Source organism: Taudactylus pleione, unplaced genomic scaffold (genome assembly GCF_031769625.1).
Source record: "Taudactylus pleione unplaced genomic scaffold, aTauple2 ptg001086l, whole genome shotgun sequence".
Taxonomy (NCBI): domain Eukaryota; kingdom Metazoa; phylum Chordata; class Amphibia; order Anura; family Myobatrachidae; genus Taudactylus; species Taudactylus pleione.
In genome coordinates, this window is record NW_028285487.1 from 1,075,683 (window position 1) to 1,101,330 (window position 25,648).

General features: G+C 45.7%; 1 protein-coding gene across 5 annotated transcripts in view; it reads left to right on the forward strand.

The window, feature by feature from the left end:
- The window catches only part of ITSN1 (intersectin 1), a 161,186-nt gene that overhangs the window by 121,549 nt on the left and 13,989 nt on the right, over positions 1-25,648 (forward strand). For all 5 annotated transcript variants that reach the window (XR_015874870.1, XM_088461696.1, XM_088461695.1 and 2 more), the window contains 6 exons: positions 11,757-11,878; positions 13,624-13,730; positions 15,272-15,455; positions 16,363-16,461; positions 19,885-20,052; positions 25,370-25,582. Coding sequence is in view for 4 of the 5 variants with exons in the window: in XM_088461696.1 (XP_088317822.1) it covers positions 11,757-11,878; positions 13,624-13,730; positions 15,272-15,455; positions 16,363-16,461; positions 19,885-20,052; positions 25,370-25,582 (893 nt within the window). In the remaining variant the exon portion in view is untranslated. The remainder of the gene's footprint in view (positions 1-11,756; positions 11,879-13,623; positions 13,731-15,271; positions 15,456-16,362; positions 16,462-19,884; positions 20,053-25,369; positions 25,583-25,648) is intronic.

Below are 25,648 nucleotides of genomic sequence, written 5' to 3' on the forward strand. Positions count from 1 at the left end.
AGGAAAGAAGACAGACCCCTTTTTTAATCCTGGAATAGCAATTATTCCCCAGGTTAAAATGATGCATTACTGGGTAGTGTAAAACCAAAATACGTAAATATTTTTGGGTCTAAAGTAATTTTAGTTTTCTTTAGTAGTCCTGTAAATCACACGTACATATGCCACATCATTCCCTGTGTGTAGCATGCTACCCTTTTTGTTTTATTCAATTTATTTTGCACCACGCAGAGTCATTATTGTAGTTTATAGTGGTTTATTTTGTTTTTAGAATTTTATTTATTTTTTTCCTTTTTTGGTTTTGCTTATGTGTTGTTTTCCTCCTTTTTCTAGGAATCATATGTTGTCCATCCCCCTACTCAGGCTTGAAAGTCCTCAAAGAGACCCACTATCCCCAATATCACTGCCCAGAGGGATGATGGGAGATGCAGCCTTGATCATGTGACTTCCAGCATGATCATCATCTGCCTTCTGACTAGAAGACTGCTGCACAGAAATTTTACCTCATTTTCCATTTAGATGCATGTGACCATTACGTTGTATCTGCAGATCCGGAAGCAAAATTGACACTCAGAGTACAGAGGATAGTGGGTCCTTTTGCGGCTTTCTCCATTACTACAAAAAAATTCACATTTTCATAAAACATACTTTATTTTTTTTATTTGGCATTCTAGAACACCTATTTAATGATCAGAAGAGCAAAAGTCACAATAAAACCAAACTGAACGATTTCGTTATTTTAATTTTTTTGCAAAAAGACCCACTATCAAAGGAATGCTGCATGTACTTATTAATATTGTGTCCATAAATATGAAATGTTTTTAATTTTTGTTTGTTTTTCTATTTCTTTTTTTCACGTGTCCTGTGTGTAGTTTTGTGTCTTCTTCTTTTTTTTTTTTTTTTTTTTTAAATCACACAAGAAAGGTGACAGTAAGAGGATTACCTGTTAGTTAAGTGTGCCCAGTTATATAGAAGGTAATATACGGTTGACTTGTATTTAGACAGTATTTGTGGAACAATTAATACCTTTTTATATGCCGATTTAAAAAAAAAAAAAAATATATGAAAATTTATCGTCACGTGCAATGGTTTCTCAGCCTAATTCTTTCAATGGATGTCAGTTCCCGACACTAAAGGTGTTAAAATACCATTCTATTTTGCACATTTAGTTGATTACATGCATCTCTGTTTTGTACTGTTACAACTTTTTTTATTATTATTTTACATTTACCAGGTATAAGTAAATGTGTACTATACATTCTAGTGTTTCCAATTTACAAAGTTAAGTTAAAATTGTTTGTGGTCAGGGGTATCACCTCTACAACCCCATCTGTGAAGGGGGCTCATTCGCTATTAATGTACTATTGGGACAAAGAATGTATACAATATTTTAACATGGAATTAATTGCAATGTTTACATATTTTGTATTATTATTATTATTTTACCTAGACTGTGGAAATTGTCATTTTTTTAGAAGCTTACAATGTTATATTGTGCTGTACACCTCATTAACTATTTTACGAACACTAGCGTCTGCTTTTTAATGCCTTGTGTAGAGGACATTTAAAAAAAAAAAAAAAAAAACACAGCAAAAATGGAACCTAGCCGAAATGTTTGTACTGATGGCTGTAATATTTTTCTTTTTGTATTTGCTCCCCCTCCCGTTCTACCCTTGCTCAATATGTTACAGATCGCCCGCCAACCATGTTCTTGGCGTTACTGAAGCTCCCCCTATTCAACCCACACTTCAGTATTTTCATGGATATGAATGTAAAATATATATAAATATATATAAAAAGACTACAGCTTTAACAACTGTAACACAGCCTTTACAATCAACTACATGTATAGATAATTAAATCCTTCTTATAAAAGCTAAACCTCAATGTGTGTGTGTGTTTTTGCTTTACTTTTGTGCTTTATCATTTTTGGATAAATTGGCGTTTGAGCATAAGTGTTGTGTAATATCCCTGCGCAATTCCTAGTGTACATTACCTTTTCTAATGCAATTTTGTCATGAGCTGCAATTTGTCTGTGGGGTATTAGAGATGTGCAGATTCTGATCGGTTCAGATTTTCCCGCCAATTTCAGATTTTTCCCACCAAATTTTGGGTCTCAGAAACATCGTCTTTCATGGACTTTTGTCCATCCGAACTTGGCGGGAAATTCCGAACCGATCCGAGCCTACACATCTCTAGTTATTACCCTAGTTCCTGACCATTCAGAGTATTCTGCACATCAGGCACATGTTCATAATTTTGAGCAAGCACGATGGCACCGTGATAAGCATTGGGTTAGATTCTACCAAGGGTCCCGTGTGAGTGCTCCAGTTTCTTACCGGAGTTCAAAAATCTTCTACTAGTTTAAATTGGCCTTGGATTAATTGTCCCTGGGAGTGTGTATTAGAGAATATACTGTACGCGCCACTGGAACAGTTATTGATGTGAGTAATTAAACATACAAGTGTTGTGTAATTGGTGGAGTCGTGTTTAGAACTTGCTATTTCTTTCTGGGTTAACACTGAGGCTCTAATGGTGAGACAATTGTGGTGTATGACCATTTAGTAGCTATTTATATCTAATATCACTTGCAAAATAAAAGTAACATGGTTTTCCTGCTCTAAATTCAGACAAAATTCATGTTATTAATTTATAATGAAGATTGCGCATACAGTTCTATTTTAAGTTATTCTGTATTGTCATTAACATTGACGATCAAACCTTACACGTAATATATAAAACAGTGCATTGTTTCTGAAACCCGCTCTTCATGGAACCCTAACAGTGCATGTTTTCCAGATCAGCTAACTGGAGCACAGGTGTGTTGATTGAATAACACAGAGGTTCCCAGACGCTGTCCTCAAGACTCCCTAACAGTTCAGTTTTAAGGATATCCTTGGTTGTGCACAGGTGGTTAAATCAAATTGACTGAGGTACTAATTAAGCCACCTGTGCTCAACCATGGATATCTCTAAAACCTGAACTGTTGCGGAGCCTTGAGGAACCGTGTTTGGGAACCTCTGGACCAGGCCTGGCCAACCTGTGGCTCTCCAGCTGTTGTGAAACTACAAGTCCCAGCATGCCCTGCCACAGTTTTGCTATTAGGGAATGCGAACACTGTGGCAGGGCATGATGGGATGTGTAGTTTCACAATAGCTGGAGAGCCACAGGTTGGCCAGGCCTGCTCTGAACTAACACAATAGATCTACAGGTGGTTCTAGTTATTCCTGAGGATATCTTGAAAACACACACTGCTTGGGTTCCATGAGGCCTGAGTTGAGGAACACTGGAGTAGTGCATCACAGATAGTATTAACACATAATCACTTTGCCTGCTTCACAACTGTGCATAAGGTGGTTATGCAGGTGTGTTGTGCATATGTATGTGCATGCAAATGTATTTATACCTATATAAGGCTATTCTATATTAGAGTTTTTGTGCATAAGTGATAGATGTGCACCACATTTATTTTCCCTTTTGTTTTAGGGGGGCACAAAAGTAATAACTTGCCTGCTGGCATCTGGTATGAACTTACGCCACTGCGCTAATGCGATCAATTAATTTAGACATTGCAGGGATGAGTTCCTTTCGAAGCTGCTGTCCCTGCAATGTGAGACAGAGAGTGACTGGGGAGGCAAAGGGTGACGTAGGAGGCAGTGGATAACAGGAAGAAGCTGTGGGTGACAGGGAGAAACAGTGGGTGAGGGTGGCATGAAAAGGCAGAGGGTGACTGGGGAGGCAATAGGTGATATAGGAGGCAGTGGGTAATAGGGAGAAGCAGTGGGTGACGGGGTAGGCAGAGGGTGTCGGGTGACGGAGAGGCAGTGGGTGGCAGCAAGAAGTAGTGGGTGACGGGGGGAAGTGGGTGAAAGAGAAGCAGTGGGTGGCAAGAAGCAGCATAGGGTGTCAGGGAAGACAGTGGGTGACTGGGGAGGCAAAGGGTGACATAGGAGGCAGTGGGTAACAGGGAGAACGAGTGGCTCACATGGGGAGGCAGAGGGTGACAGGGAGAGACAGAGGGTGGCAGGGGGTGACTGGATGACAGGGAGAGACAGGGTGATAGGGGGGAGGCAGATCATGTCATGGAAATGCAGAGAGTGACTGGGGAGGCAATAGGTGACATAGGAGGCAGTGAGTAATAGGGAGAAACAGTGGATGACGGGGAGGCAGAGGGTGACAGAGGCAGTGGGTGGCAGGGAGAAGCAGAGGATGGCAGTGGATGACAGGAGGCGGCAGTGGGTGGCAAGGAGTAGCAAAGTGTGGCAGGGAAGACCGTGAGTGACTGGGGAGGTAGTGGGAGGCTAAGGGTGACATAGGACACAGTGGGTAACTGGGAGAACCAGTGGGTGACAGGGGGAGGTAGTAGATTAGAAAGATAGATGGTGCAGTGCGTTTCAAGGGGGAGACAGTGGATGACGGAGGCAATGGGTTTTTAATAAATGTGTTTTTTTCTGTTCACCCCGTCCAGTTCCCACATTGTGTGCTCCCCTGTTCCCCCATAGGGTCTGTGCTCAGCACTCCCCTCATTCCTCCTCCTGCTGAAGTTTCTTCTCCCTAAACAGCAATCAACACACATTCTGTGTCCTCCCACCCTGGCAGCAGCGGTCCCCCAGGCTGCACTTAACAACATCTGCACAGACTGCAGAGAGAGTATGGCAACTGGCTCCTCTGAGTCTGTCTGCTGCTGATGCTTGCTGCCTGTGTTTCAGTTTTTGCTCCTGGGCAGGATGTCAAGAGAAGCTGAGCACTGGGGTGGGACGGGGCTGCCTGATGACTCCTCGGATCTCTCAGCAGGTGATCTGAGGAGTCTGAAATAACAGACAGTTCAACTGGTTTCACTCTCCTCAGAGGGGTCATCAACCTCTCCCCATGTGAGTCGCGACCCCAAGCTGAGATGGCTGCGACCCACTTTGGGGTCACGACCCACAGTTTAAGAACTGCTGGTCTAGAGGAGAATTCCCCATTGCAGCCCAGTTACCCCCCCCTTTAGTCACAAGTGCGACAGAAATGCGCATGACCCAGCATCGCCCTTACATGCATTCACGTTTCTGGAGCATGTGCTGTGCAAAAACACGCAAGATACGCTTCACAAACGGCCGTATGTGTAACTGTGCGTCTGCCCCCCCATATATGGATCGCAGCAATAATGCCATAACACATAGGGCTACAAAACAGCGTTTCCCCAGTTCTGTCACTCTTATCTATACAGTAATCTACAATTCCTTTACTCATTCTGTGTAACATCTCAGCCACTGGCTACCCCTGTGTGCAGAACCTCACCTATATCACAGTATATTACCACAATCTATTACACTACCAACAAAATCTCCATTATTATCCTTCTCGATAATCTTCCCATAACTCCTGCCCTTATTGCTTGTCTGTCTCTCCATGTCCCTTTGCTGTAGGGCCCACGCAGCCTGAGGAAGGGAGCAGTGAGAGACGTGATCTTGCAGCCCCAGAGGTTCAGTTACATGAGAGCATGTGAGAACTGTGTGTCCAGTGCACACAGCTCTGAGTACGCGTAAATATACGCATATATGTGAACACAATTAAAGCGCTGTTGCCGATGACTTGTTTGTATACTCTGCATCGCCCCCTATGGAAGTAAACATGAACCGTAAGTGGCTGCTCACATTTTCCATACCGGACACTCGGAATGGGATCTGTGGTCTGGTGAACACACCATCCTGATGGCCACTATGGAAACAGAGTGAATAATTGCTACTTACCAGTCCCCGTGTGGAGTAATACAATGTGATTAGAGGTTGGCTGCCAGGGATAAGGTATGGAAAGACTGGAATAATTCAATGTAGTTTTTATTGTCTACCTGCCTGGCTCTGTGGTGGTAAATAGCAGGCTCCGTTGACAGCAAGGATTTGACCTCTTTGTTTTATATAGAGGTGTGTTTCTTCTTCATGGTCCACAGGGATACCATGGGGTGGGTGTGTGTGGTCGGAGAGGTCCGGGCACCAAACAGTTAAGCTTTAGCTCTCAGGATGCATTGGTCGTCCTCCCACATATACCTTTCCAGGTCACTCAACAGATCCACAGGTGTATTCATTACTCATTGACTCATTTTAAAAGATCCACAGGTGGAGCTAATTATTTCACTTGTGATTCTGTGAGGAGACCTGGAAGCTGTGCACTGTTTGGGATCGAGTTTGAGAACCTGTGCTATACAGGATGGTTTGTGTACTAATTGTTTTATATTTACTCACCAGTCCACATTACCAGCCCTGGTATATGAGCCATTCTGGGTGTCGTCCTTATCCCAGGTTATGACGCAGCTAGTGGATCGTTTATCAACTCCCATGATGCCTCCTACCATGGGGTACCCACAGCTGTTACAACCTACGATGTCTGTACCCCCTATGCAGTCTCTTTTGATGGATGTTTATGCCCATCAGAATATGGCTCAAACGTCTGCCGCCTCTCAGCAAAAGTTACAGGTGGGCAGACCATTAGACACCAAAGCACATAGGTGGACTGTATTATCCTCTCAGTCAACCCAGCTTTTGGATTCTGTGGCATCGTCTGAGGAGGCAGACGACGCACAATGTTCTCTCTGAGTCACACTCAGGTGAGGAGCACAGTCAATCAACAGTGGATGTTCCTGCTTTAGTGAGGGTGCTTAAATCATTCCTAATTATAGAGGATGATAAACCAGCCCCTAAACCTAAAACCCTGTTGTTTAAACATTAGAAGGTGGCTAAGGATGAATTCACCCAATCAGAACAGCTTACTGAGCTCATGGGAGAAGCTTGTGGTACTCCTGGCAAGCTGTTCCAGGCCCCAAAGAGAGTGTACTAAGCGAGAAGTCCCTCCCATTGTTTCGCATGTGGCACGCTTAGTCAGAAGCTCTACGCTGCCTTTACGTCTACATCCTCCCTTAAGGAAGCCACGGATAGAAGGCTAGAAACGTGTCTAAAGTCAGTCTACTCTCTGGCGCTATTTCTAGGCCAGCTATGGCTGCGGCCTGGGTGGCTAAGGTTATCGAAGGATGGGCAGGGGCACTGGAAGAGAGCCTGCCATCAGACGCTACCAGGGAACAACTGGCCTATATCTCCCATATTCAGGAAGCAGCCTCTTATTTGGGAGAAGCTGTGTTGGATACTGGACTCCTTGCCTCTAAGGCATCTGCGACTTCATTAGTCACAGGCCGGATCCTTTTGGCTACGGTCCTGGAAGGTGGACATGGTATCTGAAACCTTACCCTTCTCTGGAGACAGGCTGTTCGATGCAGAATTGGACAAGATTGTGGCTACCGTGGCAGCCTCTAAATCTGCTTTTCTGCCATCAGCAGCTGCCTCTAAGCCTAGGCTATTCTCTTATCGTTCCTTTCGTCGCCAGTGTAAGGCAAGTTGACAGTCTTTTCCAAGGTAGTCTAGTTCGCTTAAGACCACCAAGCCGCGAGTCGAGCAGCCGTGGTCGGTCAGATGTCCAGCTTCCAAGTCTGACAACAAACCTTCCGCTTGATGGGGCAGGCCTCCACCTGGAGGATCCCAGGATGGGAGGCCGACTCTTGGCGTCAAACGATAAACAGACTCCTGGGTCTGCGAAGTGGTCTCTTAGGGGTACGCCCTCACTTTGTAGCGTCCTCCCCAGCAATTTTTTTTGTACTGGTTCCCCATCAGACCCTACCAAGGCCCCGGCCCTCCAGGAGGCCATTCACTCCCTGCTGTGTTCAGGGGTGATAATAGCGGTTCCTTCGTCTCACAGAGGAACAGGTTATTATTCCACTCTCTCTTTGATTCAGAAGCCGAATGGGTCTCATCGGCCTTTTCTGAATCTCAGATCCCTCAACAGGTTTATGAGAGTGCCCAAGTTCCATATTTAAACTTTACGATCAATTGTCATGGCAATGGAGCATGGGGATTTCATGGTTTCTCGGGACATTCAGGATGCATACCTGCATATACCTATTACTCCAACCCACCAACGGTTCCTACGGTTTGCTGTTCTACAGCAATATTACCCGTTTCGGGCACTACCCTTCAGTCTGTCGACAGCCCCTCGGGTCTTTACCAAAATAATGACTGCACACCTAAGATGCCATGGAGTCAGAATCCTGACATACCTAGAAGACCTTTTAATCTTGGCACACTCACCGGTTGTATTACAACGCCATCTCCAGCTGACCTTGGACTGCCTGCAAACACACGGCTGGATCATCAATTGGAAAAAGTCCTCCCTATCTCGGACACAGCGGATAATACATCTGGGGGCACTCCTAGATTCTTGAATACAGAGGATCTTTCTGCCAGCAGACAAGATCTTGACACTACACTTGCGTGTGCGCAGCTTGCTACACAATCAAAGGGTATCCATTCACTCATGAATGCAGGTTCAGGGGTCCATGGTGTCCACCTTCGATATGGTAGCATATGCCCAGTTCCACTTCAGGCCTCTGCAACAACTGATTCCCTCCGGGTGGAACGTACAGTATCATCTGATACGGTCCCAGACGATCCTCCTCTCTCCGGAGGTTCGGCTTTCCCTCTCATGGTGGCTACAGAAGTCCCATTTGGACAAGGGTCGCCCCTTCTGGATTCCAGATTGGGAACTTTTTACGACAGATGCCAGCCTTCGTGGATGGGGTGCGGTAGTCAGTCATCATTCCTTTTAGGGACGGTGGACAGCTCAGGAAAGTCACCTGCACATAAACCTTCTCGAGTTGCGAGCAGTGTACAGAGCACTCAGGCGCAGGATCTCCTCCACGGCAGGCCAGTCCAGATCCAATCTGACAACGCAACTGCGGTAGCCTACCTCAACCATCAGGGAGGCACGTGAAGTCGGGCAGCCATGCTGGAAGTAGCACACATCCTGGTCTGGGCCGAATGTCATCTCCTGGGAATCTGCAGTGTTCATCCTGGAGTCCTCAACTGGGAAGTGGACTTCCTAAGCCATCAGGACATACGAGCCAGAGAGTGGGCTCTCCACCCAGATGTCTTTCAACTCCTTGTGGACAAATGGGGCCTGCCAGACGTAGACCTCTTGGCCTCACGTCACAACCACAGGGTCCCCAGTTACTGGTCCAGGACAAGAGACCCCTCAGCTGCCTTCATGGATGCTCTGCCAGTGAGGTGGGACTTCAATGTTGCATACCTTCTTTCTTCCGATCTCCCTCCTCCCAAGAGTGCTTAGAAAATTCACGCAAGAAGGCAGGCACGGTGATACTAATCGCACCAGCCTGGCCCAGGTGACATTGGTTCACCGACCTATCTACCTTGTCTGTCTTTGACGGTGTGGCTCTTGAGTCTTCCCTCTTAAGAGCCAAGGGATTCTCTCACTCTGTGGCCCAGACGATGTTTGGGGTGCGTAAGCCTTCCTCAGCCTGCATCTATTAGAGTTTGGCACTCTTACTTTCAATGGTTCTCCTCCCAGAGGCTATGACCCTACAGTTTTTAGGGTCTCCCGGGTGCTTGCCTTTCTCCAGGCTGGGTAAGTCCTTGGTCTCCACTTGGCCTCCCTTAGAGTTCAGGGTTCCTGCTGTCAGTTTGATTCCAGCGAAGGATTGCTCCCCTGCCTGATGTCAGAACATTCTTTCAGGGTGTCCTCCGCATTCAACCTCCTTTTGTCCCTCTGGTGGCTCCGTGGGATTTGTCTTCGGTTCTCGGGGCTCTACAGGCTTCTCCGTTTGAACCTCTGGACTCAGTAGACCTTAAGTGGCTGACAGCGAAGACACGCTTTCTCCTCGCTATCTCCTCTACCCACAGGGTTTCTGATTTGGCAGCGCTCTCCTGTCGCTCCCCATTTTTTAACTTTCATCCTGACAGAGCTATCCTCCGTACCAGGGCTGGGTACCTCCCTAAAGTGGTATTCTGGTTCCATTTGAGTGTAGAGATTGTAGTTCCAGGCCTTCCAGTCCTCTGTTTTTTCTGCGGGTGAAACTGCCTTGCATATGGTTCGTGCTCTTCGGATCTCTGTGGATCATACAAATTCCTTGAGGAAATCAAATTATGTTGTGGTGTTTGGCTTTCACAAGCAAGGCTGGCCAGCTAACAAACAGACTCTGGCTCGATGGCTTCACATGACAATCTCTCAGGCCTACACGCAAGCTGATCTTCCTGTTCCAAACAGGTTTACAGCTCATTCTACTATGTCTGTGGGACCCACGTGGGTGGTTCAGCTTCTGCTGAACAATTGTGCAAGGCTGCCTTGTGCGCGTCCGTGCACACCTTTCTCAGGTTTTACGCCTTTGATACCTTTGCCTCTCAGGATGCTTCCTTTGGGCGTCAGATTCTCCTTTCAGCTCAGGAGCGTCCCCTCCCTTAAGGGAACTGCTTTAGGACATTCCCAAGGTCGTTCCTGTGGACCCTATGGACCCTGAAGAAAACAAGATTTATGCTATAACATATCTTAGTTAACTCTTTGTCTTCGAGGTCCACAGGGCACCCACCCTGACGCACCTGGCCTTAGTTGGGATCTGTTCTTTTCTTTTTGTGTCACTGATTCCCTTTTGTTTTTTGAGTGTGTTTCTTGTGTACATTTTACTTCCTTCTCCACTTTCCGTCTCTTGTCGTTAGGCTTGTTTACAAACTGAATGCCTGTGGCTGGGGGTTGGGGTATATAGGGAGGAGGCCCTATGCATGGTGGGAGCTTCAAAGTTGTACCTGTTTACTGCAATTGATTACTCCAAATACATACCCCAAGGTAGTTATGCTATGGGACATCCCCATGGTATCCCTGTGGATCCCCCTATGGACCCTGAAGAATAAATTAAGTTTATGGTAGACTTACCGTTTGTTACCTCTATTTCTTCGAAGTCCATAGGATCCACAGGGCGCCCACCCTGACTCACCTGGCCTCAATGGGTTTTTTCTCTTGATCACTGATTCCTTCATCTTCTGGGAGAGTGTTTCTTGAGAGTAATGTTCTTCCATCTCTATCCTGCTCTTGCCTTGAGCTTGTTTACAAAACTGTCTGCCTGTGGCTGAGGGCAAGGTATATGTGGAGGAGGACCGATGCATCCTGGAAGCTAAAGTTTAACTGTTTGGTGCCCGGACCTCTCTGCCCACAAACACCTAATGGTATCCCTGTGGATCCTATGGACTTCGAAGAAATAGAGTTAACAAAGGTAAGTCTACCATAACTTAATTACATTTGATAATTTTTGGGCACCAGTTTGCCAGGAGCGTCCTGCCACTACCCTGAGCTGTGAACGTTTGGTTGCTCAGAAAGCTGCACATGGGCATAGGCTCTCGACAACCTTTCTACACCGGACGGATAGGCATCGGCTGAGCTTAGGTCACATTGGCCTTTCAACTCTTTCCTGGTTGTAAAGAATAACTAAAAGGTTTTTCTGACCCTCGTTAAGTGCACTTGATGAGTGGATTACCCAATGATTTTTACACACTGGAAATGTTTCCAAGACATGAAACACCATTTACATTAACATCTCAGTCAGTGGTCTTGCCATATCGGTTGGCAAGTTCATTGCTTGTAGACTACAATAGAATCTGTTTCTATTTGACAAATTATTCTAAATGGTAAAGTGGTTGATCGATGTGTCTCTCTAAGAGGTGGAAAATCCTTAACAAGGCCGACAGGAAAAAAAAAACACTGTGTTGGGTCCGTCAAAGTTTTTCTACTGATGTTCATTTTGTCCAAAATATATATTGCAGAAACTTCAATATGCATATTGAATGCAGATAACTACTTTGCTACTATTTTATATTTACACCTAGGAACAGCCTTTGGCTGCCGGTATGAGGAACACTCAAGGTTAAGCCTGTTGTTCTCTCCCTGTATTTCAGGGTGTGCGGATTTACATCTCCTGGACATGCTGAGTCCTATAGAAAGAAAGAGGCAGGGCTACATCCATGAGCTGATAGTGACGGAAGAGAACTACGTGAATGACCTTCAGCTGGTTACGGAGGTGAGTTGAACAGTCAGGAGTTCTAGGTTTCCGAGGAGCATCCTGTATTGGAGACTCTTTGATACATGGGCACATCACGATTCCCATTGCGGTACCTACGGTATTCCTTCGGCCAGGCTTAGACAGCTTGTGGCTTTCCCGGCATTGTGCAATGGCCAGCCCAATGCGTGCCTGGCTGTGGATAATGGTGAGACTTTAGTTCCACATCTGCAATGAGCCACATCTTGTCTACTCTTGGTCTAGGTCAGCACAAATAGTATTTTTCTAGTGTAAAATGTGGTGGAATCCAAAAATGTGTTTACAAATTTCTTTGGAATTAAAATACAATTACACACCACACACCATATGCTATCAATACAAAGCCTCTTCATAAGGCTTTGTATTTTTATTGTGGAATTAATGAAAGCATGTAGTTTTTTGCTTTTTTTTTATTCCATTAAGTTAAACGTAGTAGAGTTTGAAAACTTGTATTTTAGCATTTTGGTCCTAGGACATAGAGTACAAAGAGACTATTTTAATATACCCCCCTTTGTTTTCTTCCCTAATTGTTACTTATTCTTGAGACAGTTGTTTGTGTGAGAATAACAAGGTTACATTTTGCAGATTCAGGTCCGTATTCAATTAGAGGTAAAAGCCGTGATCGGCGCGGTTTTCGCCTGTTTCCCAAGTATCGTCATATTCAATTCCAGGACGTTTTCGCCTAGGTGAAAACTCCATAGGCAAAAACAGGCAAAAATGTATCTCCACCAATAGGCCGGAGAAAAGAAGTGTAAAATCCATATTTTGGGGTACAAATGTTAGGACTGGGTTCAGAACCCTTTGGGAACCTCCCCTAATGACTGACTAGGCAAAAAAAATAAATTATCTTCACCCCAAAAAAGACATGTCATTTTTGGGGCGGAAATGTAAAAAGAGTTGAAAAATGAATCTAAACTACTGGGACAGGTATTTTAGAGACTCCAAAATATGCTAGTATCTATTTTAATGTACCCCCAATCTAACTACAGCAATTATCCCCCCCCCAAAAAAAAATAAATAAATAAATGTTTCCACACATATGCAAATATGCATATAACAGCCCTTTTTACCCAATTTAAGTCCCCTAATTACTTTTATTAGGGTTATTAATACACTTCTATTTTGATGCCTGGGTGAGTTAGGCTGTATAAGGGGGGTACAGACTGATTTCTCCCATAAAAACTGACCTTTTCGCCAGTTCCGCTATTCGCTGCATTCGCCAATATGCATTTTCGCCTGTTTTACAATTGAATAGGGTGGAAAGCGGGTGCGCGCATTGAGTAAGCAAGCCAAAAGTTTGCCTCAAAACACACGACTGAGGCGAAAATATTGCGCTTTTCGCCGATCTCGGCTTTTCGCGGCTAATTGAAACCGGCTCAAAGCCTGAATAGAAACTTGCAGAGCATGACATCCACTGTAATACAGCTGGAGGTGGCCATTTTGTGTGCTTAATCAGAAAGCAGCCTATCCGTTCACATTTCAGTGATGTCATTGCTTCCCAGGAGTTTGATTGGCTACATTTTCAGAAAACACTGGTTTGATGCACAAGATGGCTGCCTCCACTGTGTAGGTGAAGGATGCACTTTAACTCCTCAATGAAGGCAGTGGCAATTTCTCTTTATTTGTTCAGTCTCCACCTCTCCGAGCTTAGAGGGAATCCCAGACATCTGTACACTCTCCCCCCCCCCCCTTGCCATTAACCATGAATATATCTATTTGTCTCATAGACATTTCAGAAGCCCTTGCTGGAATCTGAGCTGTTGACGGAGAAGGAATTGGCAATGATATTTGTCAACTGGAAGGAGCTGATCATGTGCAATATTAAATTACTCAAGTAAGGGGACTCTTAACTCTTAATGGCATTTGTGGTCCTGTCTAAAGAAGGGCAAAATAATGAGGGGTACTATTTAATCTCTAGAAGTCAACCTTTTAGAGGGCCATCTCAATCTCTGACAACCCTCCCCACAGCTTCCTTTATCTCCAACCTCATCTCCTTACACCCTCCCGCCCTCTCCGGTCGGCCAATGACCGCCGCCTCTCCTCCCCTCTGGTTACCACATCTCACTTCAGAATTCAAGATTTCTCCCGAGCTTCCCATCCCCCATTGGAACGATCTACCTCCTTCCATCAGACTATCCCCCAGCCTGCATTGCTTCAAGCAGTTGCTACAACCCCACCTGTTCATAAAAGCATCTGTGTCCACCACTTAACCGTGTCACCACGTAGTCTACCTCACCCTCTTACACTGCCTAATTCTGTCACTCCTGCTTTCTGCTCCCCTTACACTGGCTCACTCTTTTTCTTCCGTTTGTCTCCCCCCCCGCCCCCCTTTCCTGTAGACTAGGGGTGGGCAATAAGCGGCCCCCCAAATGTGGCCAAACTACACATTCCAGCATGCCCTGCCACAGTTTTTGCTATTTGGCCTTGCTAAAAATGTTGTAATGCATGCTGGGATTTGTAGTTCTACAACAGCTGGAGGGTCACTTATTGGCCACCCCTGCTTTAGACTGTATGCTCAATGAGCAGGGCCCTCCTCCCTCCTGTTCTCATCACCTACTTCTCTTGCACACCTGCTACACATCCTCCTGGACTCCAGTCATCTGTTTTTGTTTTTTCTTCAGATGACCTAGACCTGTCAATTGTGCCCACGCTGACCGCTACAGGTTTCAGCTGACGCTGTACATTTTAATTGCATCAGTAGCTGTGTGGAAATTTGTTGTGCTATTTAGACTGTACTGTTTTACCCTCTATTGTCTTGTTTTGCCCCCTGTACGGCGCTGAGGAACACTTGTGGCGCCCTATAAATGAAATTATATGATAGATAATGAAAGATTAGGACGACTGACGTCGCCCACCCTGGTATTGTGCAAATGGTAATATAACTAGCCAGGTGAGAGCCACAGAAGCTCATACGCTGGACGCAGAATACATTTTGCATGTTTCAGTTGTGTTGGTTCTAATAAAACATTTCAGCACATACAGAATAATATCCACCAGAACAGATCTGCAGGAGGTGATATAAGCCACATGCGATTTGAATCATTTTACAGATGCCACGTGGGGCTTGTAGAAGTCCTCGATCGGCTATTAATCCAGTACGTGATACCGGATTCTGTCTGGTGCCTCGTCCATAATGAGATGACCACTTCTTATAACAATTAGGGGTAAATTTACTATAGTGAGAGTTTTTAGAAGTGAGTTTTAAAAGTAATGTTGCCCATAGCAACCAATCAGTTTCTAGCTATTATCTTCTAGAAGGTGCTATTTAAATGTTAAGTAGAACCTGATTGGTTGCCATGGGCAACATCACTTTTAAAACTCACTTCTAAAAACTCTCACTTTAGTAAATTTACCCTGTGCTCTTTCTCTATTTAGGGCTCTGCGTGTCCGTAAAAAGATGTCTGGTGAAAAGATGCCGGTGAAGATGATCGGCGACATCTTGACAGCTCAGTTACCGCACATGCAGCCGTACATCCGCTTCTGTAGCTGCCAGCTCAACGGCGCCGCCCTCATCCAGCAGAAAACCGACGAAGTGCCCGAGTTCAAGGAGTTTGTTAAAGTGCGTTCTGTAGAAGGCTGCATTAGATCTTTCTCATCATTAATATACTGGCTACCGAGCTATCTGCATTCTACTAAGTACCAGTGGCGTCCCTCCCCACGGTGACACCCGGTGCGGGGAGGGACGCCATGCGCGCGGCACCTGACGAAATGGGGGCGTGGTCTTCGGGAGGGGTGTGTTGGGGGCCTGGCCTCGCATGGCGGGCTTTTGGGAGGGGCGTGGCCTTGCGGCGCGAACCCGGCCCGTGGCCGTGGTTAACAAAATGATACATTAGGTATCAATGGGGTGGTGCCGGAGGTGCGGGCATGGGCAGTGCCGGCTCCCTCACTGACAGGAGCCGAGTGCTGCACTTAATGCTATAGTGCAGCACCCGGCTCCTGTCACTGAGGGGGATCCTGCACCTTGGTGTCACCCCTCGGCGGGTGACACCCGGGTGCGGGCCGCACCCGCCTTGTGACGCCACTGCTAAGTACAACTAAGAGCGGTATCCAATTAACCCCGAACGGTGTTCGGGCACTAATTGACCCCCGCGATCGGTGAAAAACTAAGATTTTTCGCCGATTATACCCGTTTTTCGCCAATGTTTTTTTTCACCCGATCTTATTATTTTGGTCGAAATAATAGGATAGTTTTCCTGAAAACACATAGGTCTGCGAGCTTATCATGGCACCTATGTGTATTCGCCTTTTTTCAGGGGAAAAAAACAGCACTTATCGTGGATTCTCTTTCGGGACACATCAGGTCCCGAAAGAAAACCCCAGATAAGTGCTGACTTTGGGGCTAATTGGATTGGATACCCCCCTAAGATGTTTTTAAAAATAAAATTAATTGAACATTGTATTAGCGATCCGCAGAAATGATTATATACAGAATTACGTGACAATCCTCTATTTTCCTGTCTCCCCAGAGGCTAGCGATGGATCCTCGGTGTAAGGGGATGCCACTATCCAGTTTCATTCTTAAACCTATGCAGAGGGTAACAAGATATCCGCTTATCATCAAAAATGTACGTAATATGCTGCATGATACATTTGTCATATTTATATCATCATGGTCACCACCGATGTGTCCTCATTCACTGGTGGTTTTTCTCCAAATGGTTGAAACGCGTGACGCACTTAGGCCCTGATTCAGAGCCGGTCACTCTGACAGAGTGCTCGCTCTGAATCAGGGCTGGTCTCTTTTTTTTTTTTCTTTAGAACGGCCTCCTGGCCGCTCGCATAGCTGTGGGTGACAACCCACAGCTATAGCGAGCGGCCATAATGATAGTCGGGCTTGCGACGAGACCCTTGTGGTAGTCTCGTTGCCGCAATCCCCAGAGAGATTTCGGCGCTAACAGAGCAGGAATCTCTCCACTGACATCACTTGTGATGTCAGTGGGGCCGGCCCCAAACGGTAGGCGTTCTCATGGGAACGCCTCCGTTTGGGCAGCCACCCCCCCGACCCGCCCACCACAGAGGACGTGCTGTCACTCAACATCGACAGCACGCCCCCTATGGTGCGAGACCCGGAGCGACGGATTGCCCGTCACTATCCGGGTCTCGCGCATGCGCACGACGGAGCCGGCTCCGTCGTGCGCATGCGCTCTGAGTCACCATCGACCTGGTTGCGAGCGCTCAGCTCTTGCGACCGGGTCTGAATCAGGCCCTTAGAATCCACGTGTCAGCTCGTTTTGGATTTAGCCACAGACCCAACAGACTTGTATTGTACTGGGGACTTTGCATTTGCAGTTTTCTCACAATTACTGCCGTGTAAATTTGCACAATGCTGCATGGCAGGACAACTGACGGGGCTCAGTCATATCGTCCCCCAGTCTCTTGCATTTTTTCTCAGATTATCGTCTTTTTTTTTGCACTGCTATAGCATGGACATTCACTAGTGGTGCACAGGATAGGGGGGACATTGTGCTTTTATCGCATTAACCGGAGCGAAAAAGACAGAAATCGAGTAAATTATTGAGCCAAAGAAATGCGTGGTTCATCTTAGTCCCATTGTTCATGGGCTATTTATCGTGAGTTTGAGGATAGGTGTATGTGAACACATCTGTACAACTGTCTGTGAATGTGATTACGATCATCCTTAGGGAGAGAGACCGTTATGTGTCAATTTACTTTTTCTAAGACAATCCTAGTCAAAAAGTGTGTGCAGTGCTGACCAATAGAAGGGACAAAAAATAGTGCCCAGAGACACTTTATAAAAGCCAAGTATTGTAGGCAGGTTTGGTATGTTTTGTCGGCATGCTCGCATGTTGACACTGATGAAATAATGACATGATTAGAATGTCGAGAAAACATCCCTGGTGGTCTAGTGGTGACTTGCCTGGTACGGCGGGTCCAGTGGCTCCACTGATGTCTTTCGGGTCCGGAGGTCAGCTAATGAGGACTTCCTGACGAACCAATGTCTCTTCTGGCGGTGACTATTGCTAACTTTCTTACTAGTTTATAACCTAACCTTCTCCCCCTATCCGCTTATTGATAAAACAGCCTAATGCGGTGAAACGCGTTTACGTCCACGGAAAATACCATGACTATCATTTCTGGAACTCTCCACTTGCCACCGCTGACTTGCTCATCTGAATCCCAGCCGAAGTACACTCTGCTAATCCCACCCGTGCGCAAGGTTGCCGCTGGCTTGCGTGTGTCCCAGCAGCGCACAGCCACAGAGCTCTCATTAAAACTGAGAGACCGCCGCTTACAGTTCCCAGACCCAATGGGAAGCTGCGGAGTGGCTTTACACAGCGCTGATTACGCACCCAGCCGGCAGGGACTTTGCAGTTACTTTACAGGAATGCTTCATCACAGGCGGGTAATGACTCCAGGACTGCATGCCTAGTACAGCAGGAGGTTTGCAGCCGGGCAAGTGACTGGCACCTATTCCACACCCGCTTTCTATTTTCTAGGGACAATTCAGCATCATGTGTAGCATTCCTCCTCTACTGTGCCCCGTTAGGGTGTTGGAACCCGGAACGTATTAGACCCATATTTTTTTTCCTGTGGAGTCTTGCCGGGAAATATCTATTTCAGCTCCAAAAGATTATTTTGATTCCAAAGGTCACCTATTACTTCTGCTGAGCAATTTACCATCTATAGGTTTCTAAATACCATCTACTCCAGCAAGTTTACAGTGACCTCCCACAGCCTAACACTACCCCTCTCATCCCATTGCCTAGCTCCCACCCTCCCCTCCCGTTCCATGCAGAATGTCAGCGGTTCACATGTCGACAGTGTAAACATGCCAACATGTTCAATGTCCACATTTAAACAGTGTTTACATCGTAACTGTCGACATGTGATATCGATAAGTGTTGACAACATTCCTTGTAGACATGGTTTTATATCATAAGCCGACTAAAACTGTTCTTAATTCCAATTTCTAGGGAAAAGTGGGTAAGGCCCATTTGGAAATCTGTTCCATTGCATGTTCAGGTGTACACACTGCTTGGCAAATGGCATTTGGACAAGTACAATTATTCAAGTTCATTAACCTCTATGGAATACATATTATCAGGACAGACTGCTGCCTGCACCCTGATTGTTCCTTGTACGGTGCTTGCAGAAGTATTAGCACGTACTGACACCACACAAAGCAGGTCTTCCTAACTTGGCGCCTCTATCTCCTCTTTTTTTTTTTTTTTTACCAAATATGTGAAGAACCTCATTTATACTCAATGTTGCATAGTTTTATTATATTTTTACTATCATATCATATATTAGGGCCTGTTTCAGACCCGCTCGCAAGCAGGTCGATAGCCGGGCAGTGCGCACGCGCAAGCCTCGTAGCGAGTGAATTTTCACTCACTGCGGGACTCACTACAAGATGCTGCGGCTGTCGATTGTGATTGTTTTGTAGGCGTGCAGGGGGGGTGGCTGGACAAACGGAGGCATTCCTGAAGGAACGCCTGCCGTTTGTGGGCGGCCCTACTGACATCACCAGTGATGTCAGCAGTGAGCTTCCTCCTCTATTAGAGCAGGAAGCTCACTGGGGCTTGCGGTAGACGAGACCTCACCACAAGGGTCTCGTCACAAGCCCAATGGTTGCGATAATCGCGACCAATGCCAGGCCGCCCGCTGAAGCTGTGGGTGGTCACACACAGCTTAGCGAGCGGCATGGAGGCCGGTGGAGAAAAAAAAGGCCTGCCCTGATTCAGAGCGAGCGCTCGCAAACAGCGAGCGCCTCTGAATCAGGGCCTTAGTGCTTACAGTGTGCCACCTGCATCTTTTGTTTTATGCACGGTACTACAAGTCTCAGCACAGTAGTACCTCTGATGTTTACAATTTAGCTGTGCAGCCCAGGAAAACCCCCTTCCCCCCCCCCCCCTCTTCTGCTGCTACAAAGGCAGGGGAAGGGGGTAAACATTTAATATGCTTGGACATTTATTATAATTGTCACGGTGCATTAAAGCTTTTTGCCTTTTCTTATTCATATTTAGATTATAGAAAACACACCGGAGAACCACCCGGATCACAGCCACCTGAAGCATGCTCTGGAGAAGGCGGAGGAGCTCTGCTCCCAGGTGAACGAGGGCGTGCGGGAGAAGGAGAACTCTGACCGGCTGGAGTGGATTCAGGCCCACGTACAGTGTGAGGGTTTATCTGAGGTACGTTCCTCCAGGGCTTTATGTTTTCTAGTGGCCATAAACACACGGTGGAACAAATGACAAGTCGCAGTCAGGAATGCTGCAGGGAATAAAGGGTTAAGGCAAATATAATTGTGAGTTGTATCAATTGTTCTGTGTATGTCACAAAGTAACGTTACACTGTTCTGTGTATGTCACAAAGTAACGTTACACTGTTCTGTGTATGTCACAAAGTAACGTTACACTGTTCTGTGTATGTCACAAAGTAACGTTACACTGTTCTGTGTATGTCACAAAGTAACGTTACACTGTTCTGTGTATGTCACAAAGTAACGTTACACTGTTCTGTGTATGTCACAAACTAACGTTACACTGTTCTGTGTATGTCACAAAGTAACGTTACACTGCTCTGTGTATGTCACAAAGTAACGTTACACTGTTCTGTGTATGACACAAAGTAACGTTACATTGTTCTGTGTATGTCACAAAGTAACGTTACACTGTTCTGTGTATGTCACAAAGTAACGTTACACTGTTCTGTGTATGTCACAAAGTAACGTTACACTGTTCTGTGTATGTCACAAAGTAACGTTACACTGTTCTGTGTATGACACAAAGTAACGTTACATTGTTCTGTGTATGTCACAAAGTAATGTTACACTGTTCTGTGTATGTCACAAAGTAACGTTACACTGTTCTGTGTTCCCTAATACTGGTTCTCAAACTTTTTTCTGCCGTGACACAGTGAAGAGTGACATCCACATATAAACAACAGCATTTTAAAGATCTAAAAATAAACGTAAATGAACTTTATTGTACCCAAAGCACAAACTCCAAGATGTTCTTTACATACAGAACAACCCTGCCCCCCCCCCCTCATTTTCTCTCCCCCTCCCATTCTACTGAGTCTGTGGCTGTTTGGTCCTGTCTCCTCTACATGACAGACGTCTTGATGCTGAGATGTCTGCACTGCTGTGAGTGCCTGTCTGCTCCCATCTCCTCTCTGGTGCTGCAGGAAGTCAGGGGGTGACTAGGACTTTGTTTTGCTAATCCCACGTAGTATCCATTGGAGCATGGGGGTGAGCTAGAAAGCACACTCTCCTCCCCTTACTCTGCTGATTGGCCAGAGCACGTCCTGCAGCAGGGGGGGAGCTAGAAAGCACACTCTCCTCCCCTTACTCTGCTGATTGGCCAGAGCACGTCCTGCAGCAGGGGGGGAGCTAGAAAGCACACTCTCCTCCCCTTACTCTGATTGGCCAGAGAGTGTCCTGGAGAGCGTAAAAGCACACACTCCCCAGGGACCAACTCATGACAACCTTAGGTGTCGCGACACACTGTTTAAGAAGCGCTGCTCTAGAGTTTACGTTCATAAATAACAGTGCAAAATAAAGGTAAAGGAGCAAATATAAGGTTCTTGTTGGCAGGTCAGTGTGTTCAGGGACTGAATAGAACCTAAATATCTCTTTGCATCTATTTCTGCAGACCACCCAGATCAATCTCATCCTACTGATATATAAGGCAGCCACGTTATTAAATTTATTTATTTATTTTTAAGGCTGAATTTTTTGTTTTGTGAAGTGGCGTTTTACAATATTCATCTTAAAGTATTCTTGCTGTACAGCTTTCTATATTATTTGTAATTCCTGTTACACAGGTCTTCACACACTTATGTATGTAATGACTGGTACTGAGGGGGGAGAAGGTTAGGTGGGTTTTTTAAATACAGATGTGTTCTTATTTACCGGGCGTCCGGACGCCTTGTGGTGCGAGGCGTCCGACGTCTTTGTCGCATCACAGACTCAGCGGAAAACACCACTCAGTGTGTTAGAGACGCTGGGCTGGGACTTTAACCGCGCAGGAATTGGTTTCACCTAAGACGCAGATGAAGCACATATGGAAGTTGGCGTGAGGAAAAGTCGCGGCAGCTGCCTTTTTACATAGACTCAGTCGCACACAGATGTACAAATGTCGCAAACCAGAGTACGATCAGAGTATGCAGGCAATGTAGTCTTGTCGCTTGTATGTCTTTAATTTATGCAAGTAAGGTACACATGTTACTGTACGGGCAGATGGAGCTAGCATACGTATGGCATTTATAGCTAGAGCGGAGGTTTCTCCTACTGCTGTGCACAGATCACGGGAAACCGCTGGGGTGGCTCATGTTGTGTGTCACTCACAAATTAATGAAGTTTATCACTCGAGGGGGTAAATTTACTAAAGTGAGAGTTTTTAGAAGTGAGTTTTAAAAGTGATGTTGCCCATAGCAACCAATCAGATGCTACTTAACATTTAACTAGCACCTTCTAGAAGATAATAGCTAGAATCTGATTGGTTACTATAGGCAACATCACTTTTAAAACTCACTTCTAAAAACTCTCTTAGTAAATTTCCCCCTAGAGCTCATTATTCTTATGCTGAATTAACTTAACCAACAGTATTTGGAATCTCCTATCTCACCGGAGGAGGTGGAGGATGCTATAAAATCGCTTCCAAATAAAAAAAAACCCTGGGGGTGGTGGGGCTCCCTAGTGACTTATAGAAAGCTAATTTGGGCTGTTGTGTCCCTAAGTTACTGGAGATTTTTGTGGCTCTCTTAGAAGTGTGCTCCCTCCCTTTCTCGAGGTGTTAATGGTGGTTATACCACAGCCAGGTAAAGATCCAACATCTCCATTCTCCTATCACCCCATCGCTTTATTGGGTAATACATGAAATGATTCACCCCCGATCAGACGGGCTTTGTGCTTGGGGGATCTACTACCACTAACCTCATTTATACCTACTAACAAGTGGCTACTGATGAGATGACTGATGCTGTTGTTCTATCCCTTGCCGCCTAGCGAAGGCGTTTGACTCAGTGGAGTGGCCGTTCCTTTGGGAAACGCTATCTAGGTTTGGAGTGGGTCCACATTTTCTGGCTTGGGTCAAATGACTATGTTCTTCCCCCTGGTGCTCAGGTTACTGTCAATGGCTTTGTTACTGAGTCTTTCTTATTGTAACTGGGCGCTAGGCGGGGTCGCCCGCTGTTGTTCGTCGTTGCCGTTGAACCATTCGCATGTGGTCTGCTATTTTTGGATTAATGATTTCTTATCGGGAGGAATAAATCAGTTTGCTGACGATATGATTTTGTTAGTAACACAGATGAGATCCTCTTTACCTCCATGCTTGAGTTGATGGATAGTTTTTTTACTTTCTCCGGTATAAATCTGTTTTCCCTCTTCTCTCTGCCATGTCTACACCACCTGATTATGACTTCCCCCTGCGCTGATGTGTACAGTATAAATATGTTGGCACTCAGTAACACACTCTCCGGATGACTGACTACATTCATTTAAATCTCCATTCTCAAATTTAATTTTTGAAGGTCAATTCTCATGTCTGGCAAAATCTCCACTTTGCGCTTACGGGCCTGATAAATTTGATAAAAATAGTGATTCTGACGAAATTCTTATGTGTTGCAAATGTCTCCTATGTCTCAGTTTGCTACTATTGCCCGTTTTGTGACTTCCTTCATCTTGGGGAACAGAGGGGCTCATATAGCCTATAGGGCTCTCTGTAACGTTATAGGTTAGGGAGACTTTTATCCCTGCCGAATATGCAGCGTTATTATCTTGCTGCCCGGCTTATGCACCTACATGAATGGGTAACACTGATAGAATGATGAACTGGGCCTCAGGCTCTCCTCGCCAGGGCTGGTTGGAGGCGTTCTCTGTTGCTAAACTCCTCTTTTCTGTGTGCCCTCTTACTACAACAGGCACGTATGGTCTGGATTGCTGTGGATAAGCTTTCGGGCGGCTATGCATTTGACCCGTGTCCTACGCTTGTCTGGAAACTTTGCTCTACCGGAGCTACGTAAGCTTGAGGGTGGTTCTGTTTTGTTGTCTTATGGAAATTATGCTGTAGGTCATGTATATCATAATGGGGTCTTGCATTCCTTTGCAAATTTTCTTCATTTGCTCTCTGTGCACAGTGGGGGAGAGATGCCCCCGATATTTCTGAATCTCCGGTATTATTGCTAGTCTGTACCCTCTCTAGTCGAAAGTCCATTTCTCAGGCTTATTCCTCTCTCTTATCTCACTCTGAGGCTGTGCATCCTTAGATCTCAATGAGATTCCGACCTGGGTGTTTTGACAAATAGAGTGGGGATTCCTGTTGGATTCTCCCTGGGCCACTGCCGCGTATGCCAGGTATCAGCAGATTCAGCTTTCTATTTACATAGGGGTTTACGGGACTCCTGTTCGACTTCAGAGCTTTGGGGGATCGTCCCCTGATACCTGATCCTAAATGTCCAGGCTCCTTTGCTGGTTTCAGGTATTTGCTGGTTTTGGGCATTTGCTCTGGTCCTGTCCCCAGGTTGCCTCTTCTGGTCCTGAGTTGTTGCATTTATTCAGGCCCACTGGCATTCCCCTGCTAGATCCCTGTTGGTCTCATCCTGGTGGATTTTCTTAACTCCTCTCTCCAATTAAATGTTAATCTTTTAGCTTTAGCCCGTGTATGCATTGCCTGAGCCTGGATGGCTTCTGATCCTCCTCCTTTTCTCATAGGTGGCCCTTGGTCAATGCTACTATCTCGCATAGATCATTTTATTTATCTTAAGCAGAAATGTCCACTTAAATTTGACAGAGGTTCGGCCCTCAGGCAGTCTTCTATATATGCTATTGAGCCTCCACCACATTGAGTGCCACTTGGGTTGCGCCTACTTGGGTGCCCATGTCAGTCTTGTAACATTTTTATTATTATTGGTGTTTTAATCCACTAATATGGATTTTGTTTTTGGTGCTTTTTTTTTACTCCTGATAAGGAATAACTCAGTTATCTTTAGACAGATTCTGCCTGCTCCTTCCTGAAATACGTCTTCTATTGTGTATACCTATGCTCGTGTGTTCTCCCTATCGTGTTCATTTTATCCGTTTTACTTTTTGTATTTTGTTTCTGTTTATTGATGTCTTTATTTTTTTTTGTTCTTTGAAAATATTCAATAAAAATACCCGATTTAAAAAAAAAAAAATGCATGTTTTGAGCTAAAAAGACTCGAGTGGCACGGGACCTGGCACGCCGAAAGGGGCTATTGGGCATGACTGACGCAACAGTAAGAAAGGACACATCTGTACCGTTAAATCAAAGGTCATAAATTTACGTACTGTGTATCTTCAATTAAAATCAGTGGCAGACAACTGGGCGGCTCTGCATGTGTTGTGGAACTAGCAGTCCCAGCATGCCCTGCCATGGTCTACAGCCATTGAAGGCTCCCATATAACCGGAAAAAAAAAAAGTTTTGTGTACTGTGTAGCATCTGTATTTATACACTAATGGCTTCTTGTCTGCCTTTTTTCCCATTCAGCAACTAGTTTTCAACTCTGTGACAAACTGCTTGGGGCCTCGCAAGTTCCTACACAGCGGGAAACTGTACAAGGCGAAGAGCAACAAGGAGTTATATGGTTTTCTCTTCAATGACTTCCTCCTGCTGACACAGGTCATCAAACCGCTGGGCTCCTCGGGGACCGACAAAGTGTTCAGCCCCAAGTCCAACCTCCAGTACAAAATGTACAAGACGGTGAGTGAGGGCTGGTGGCGGGCAGGGAGAGGATAGTGTTACTACTTGGTTAAAAAGCAATAAAGG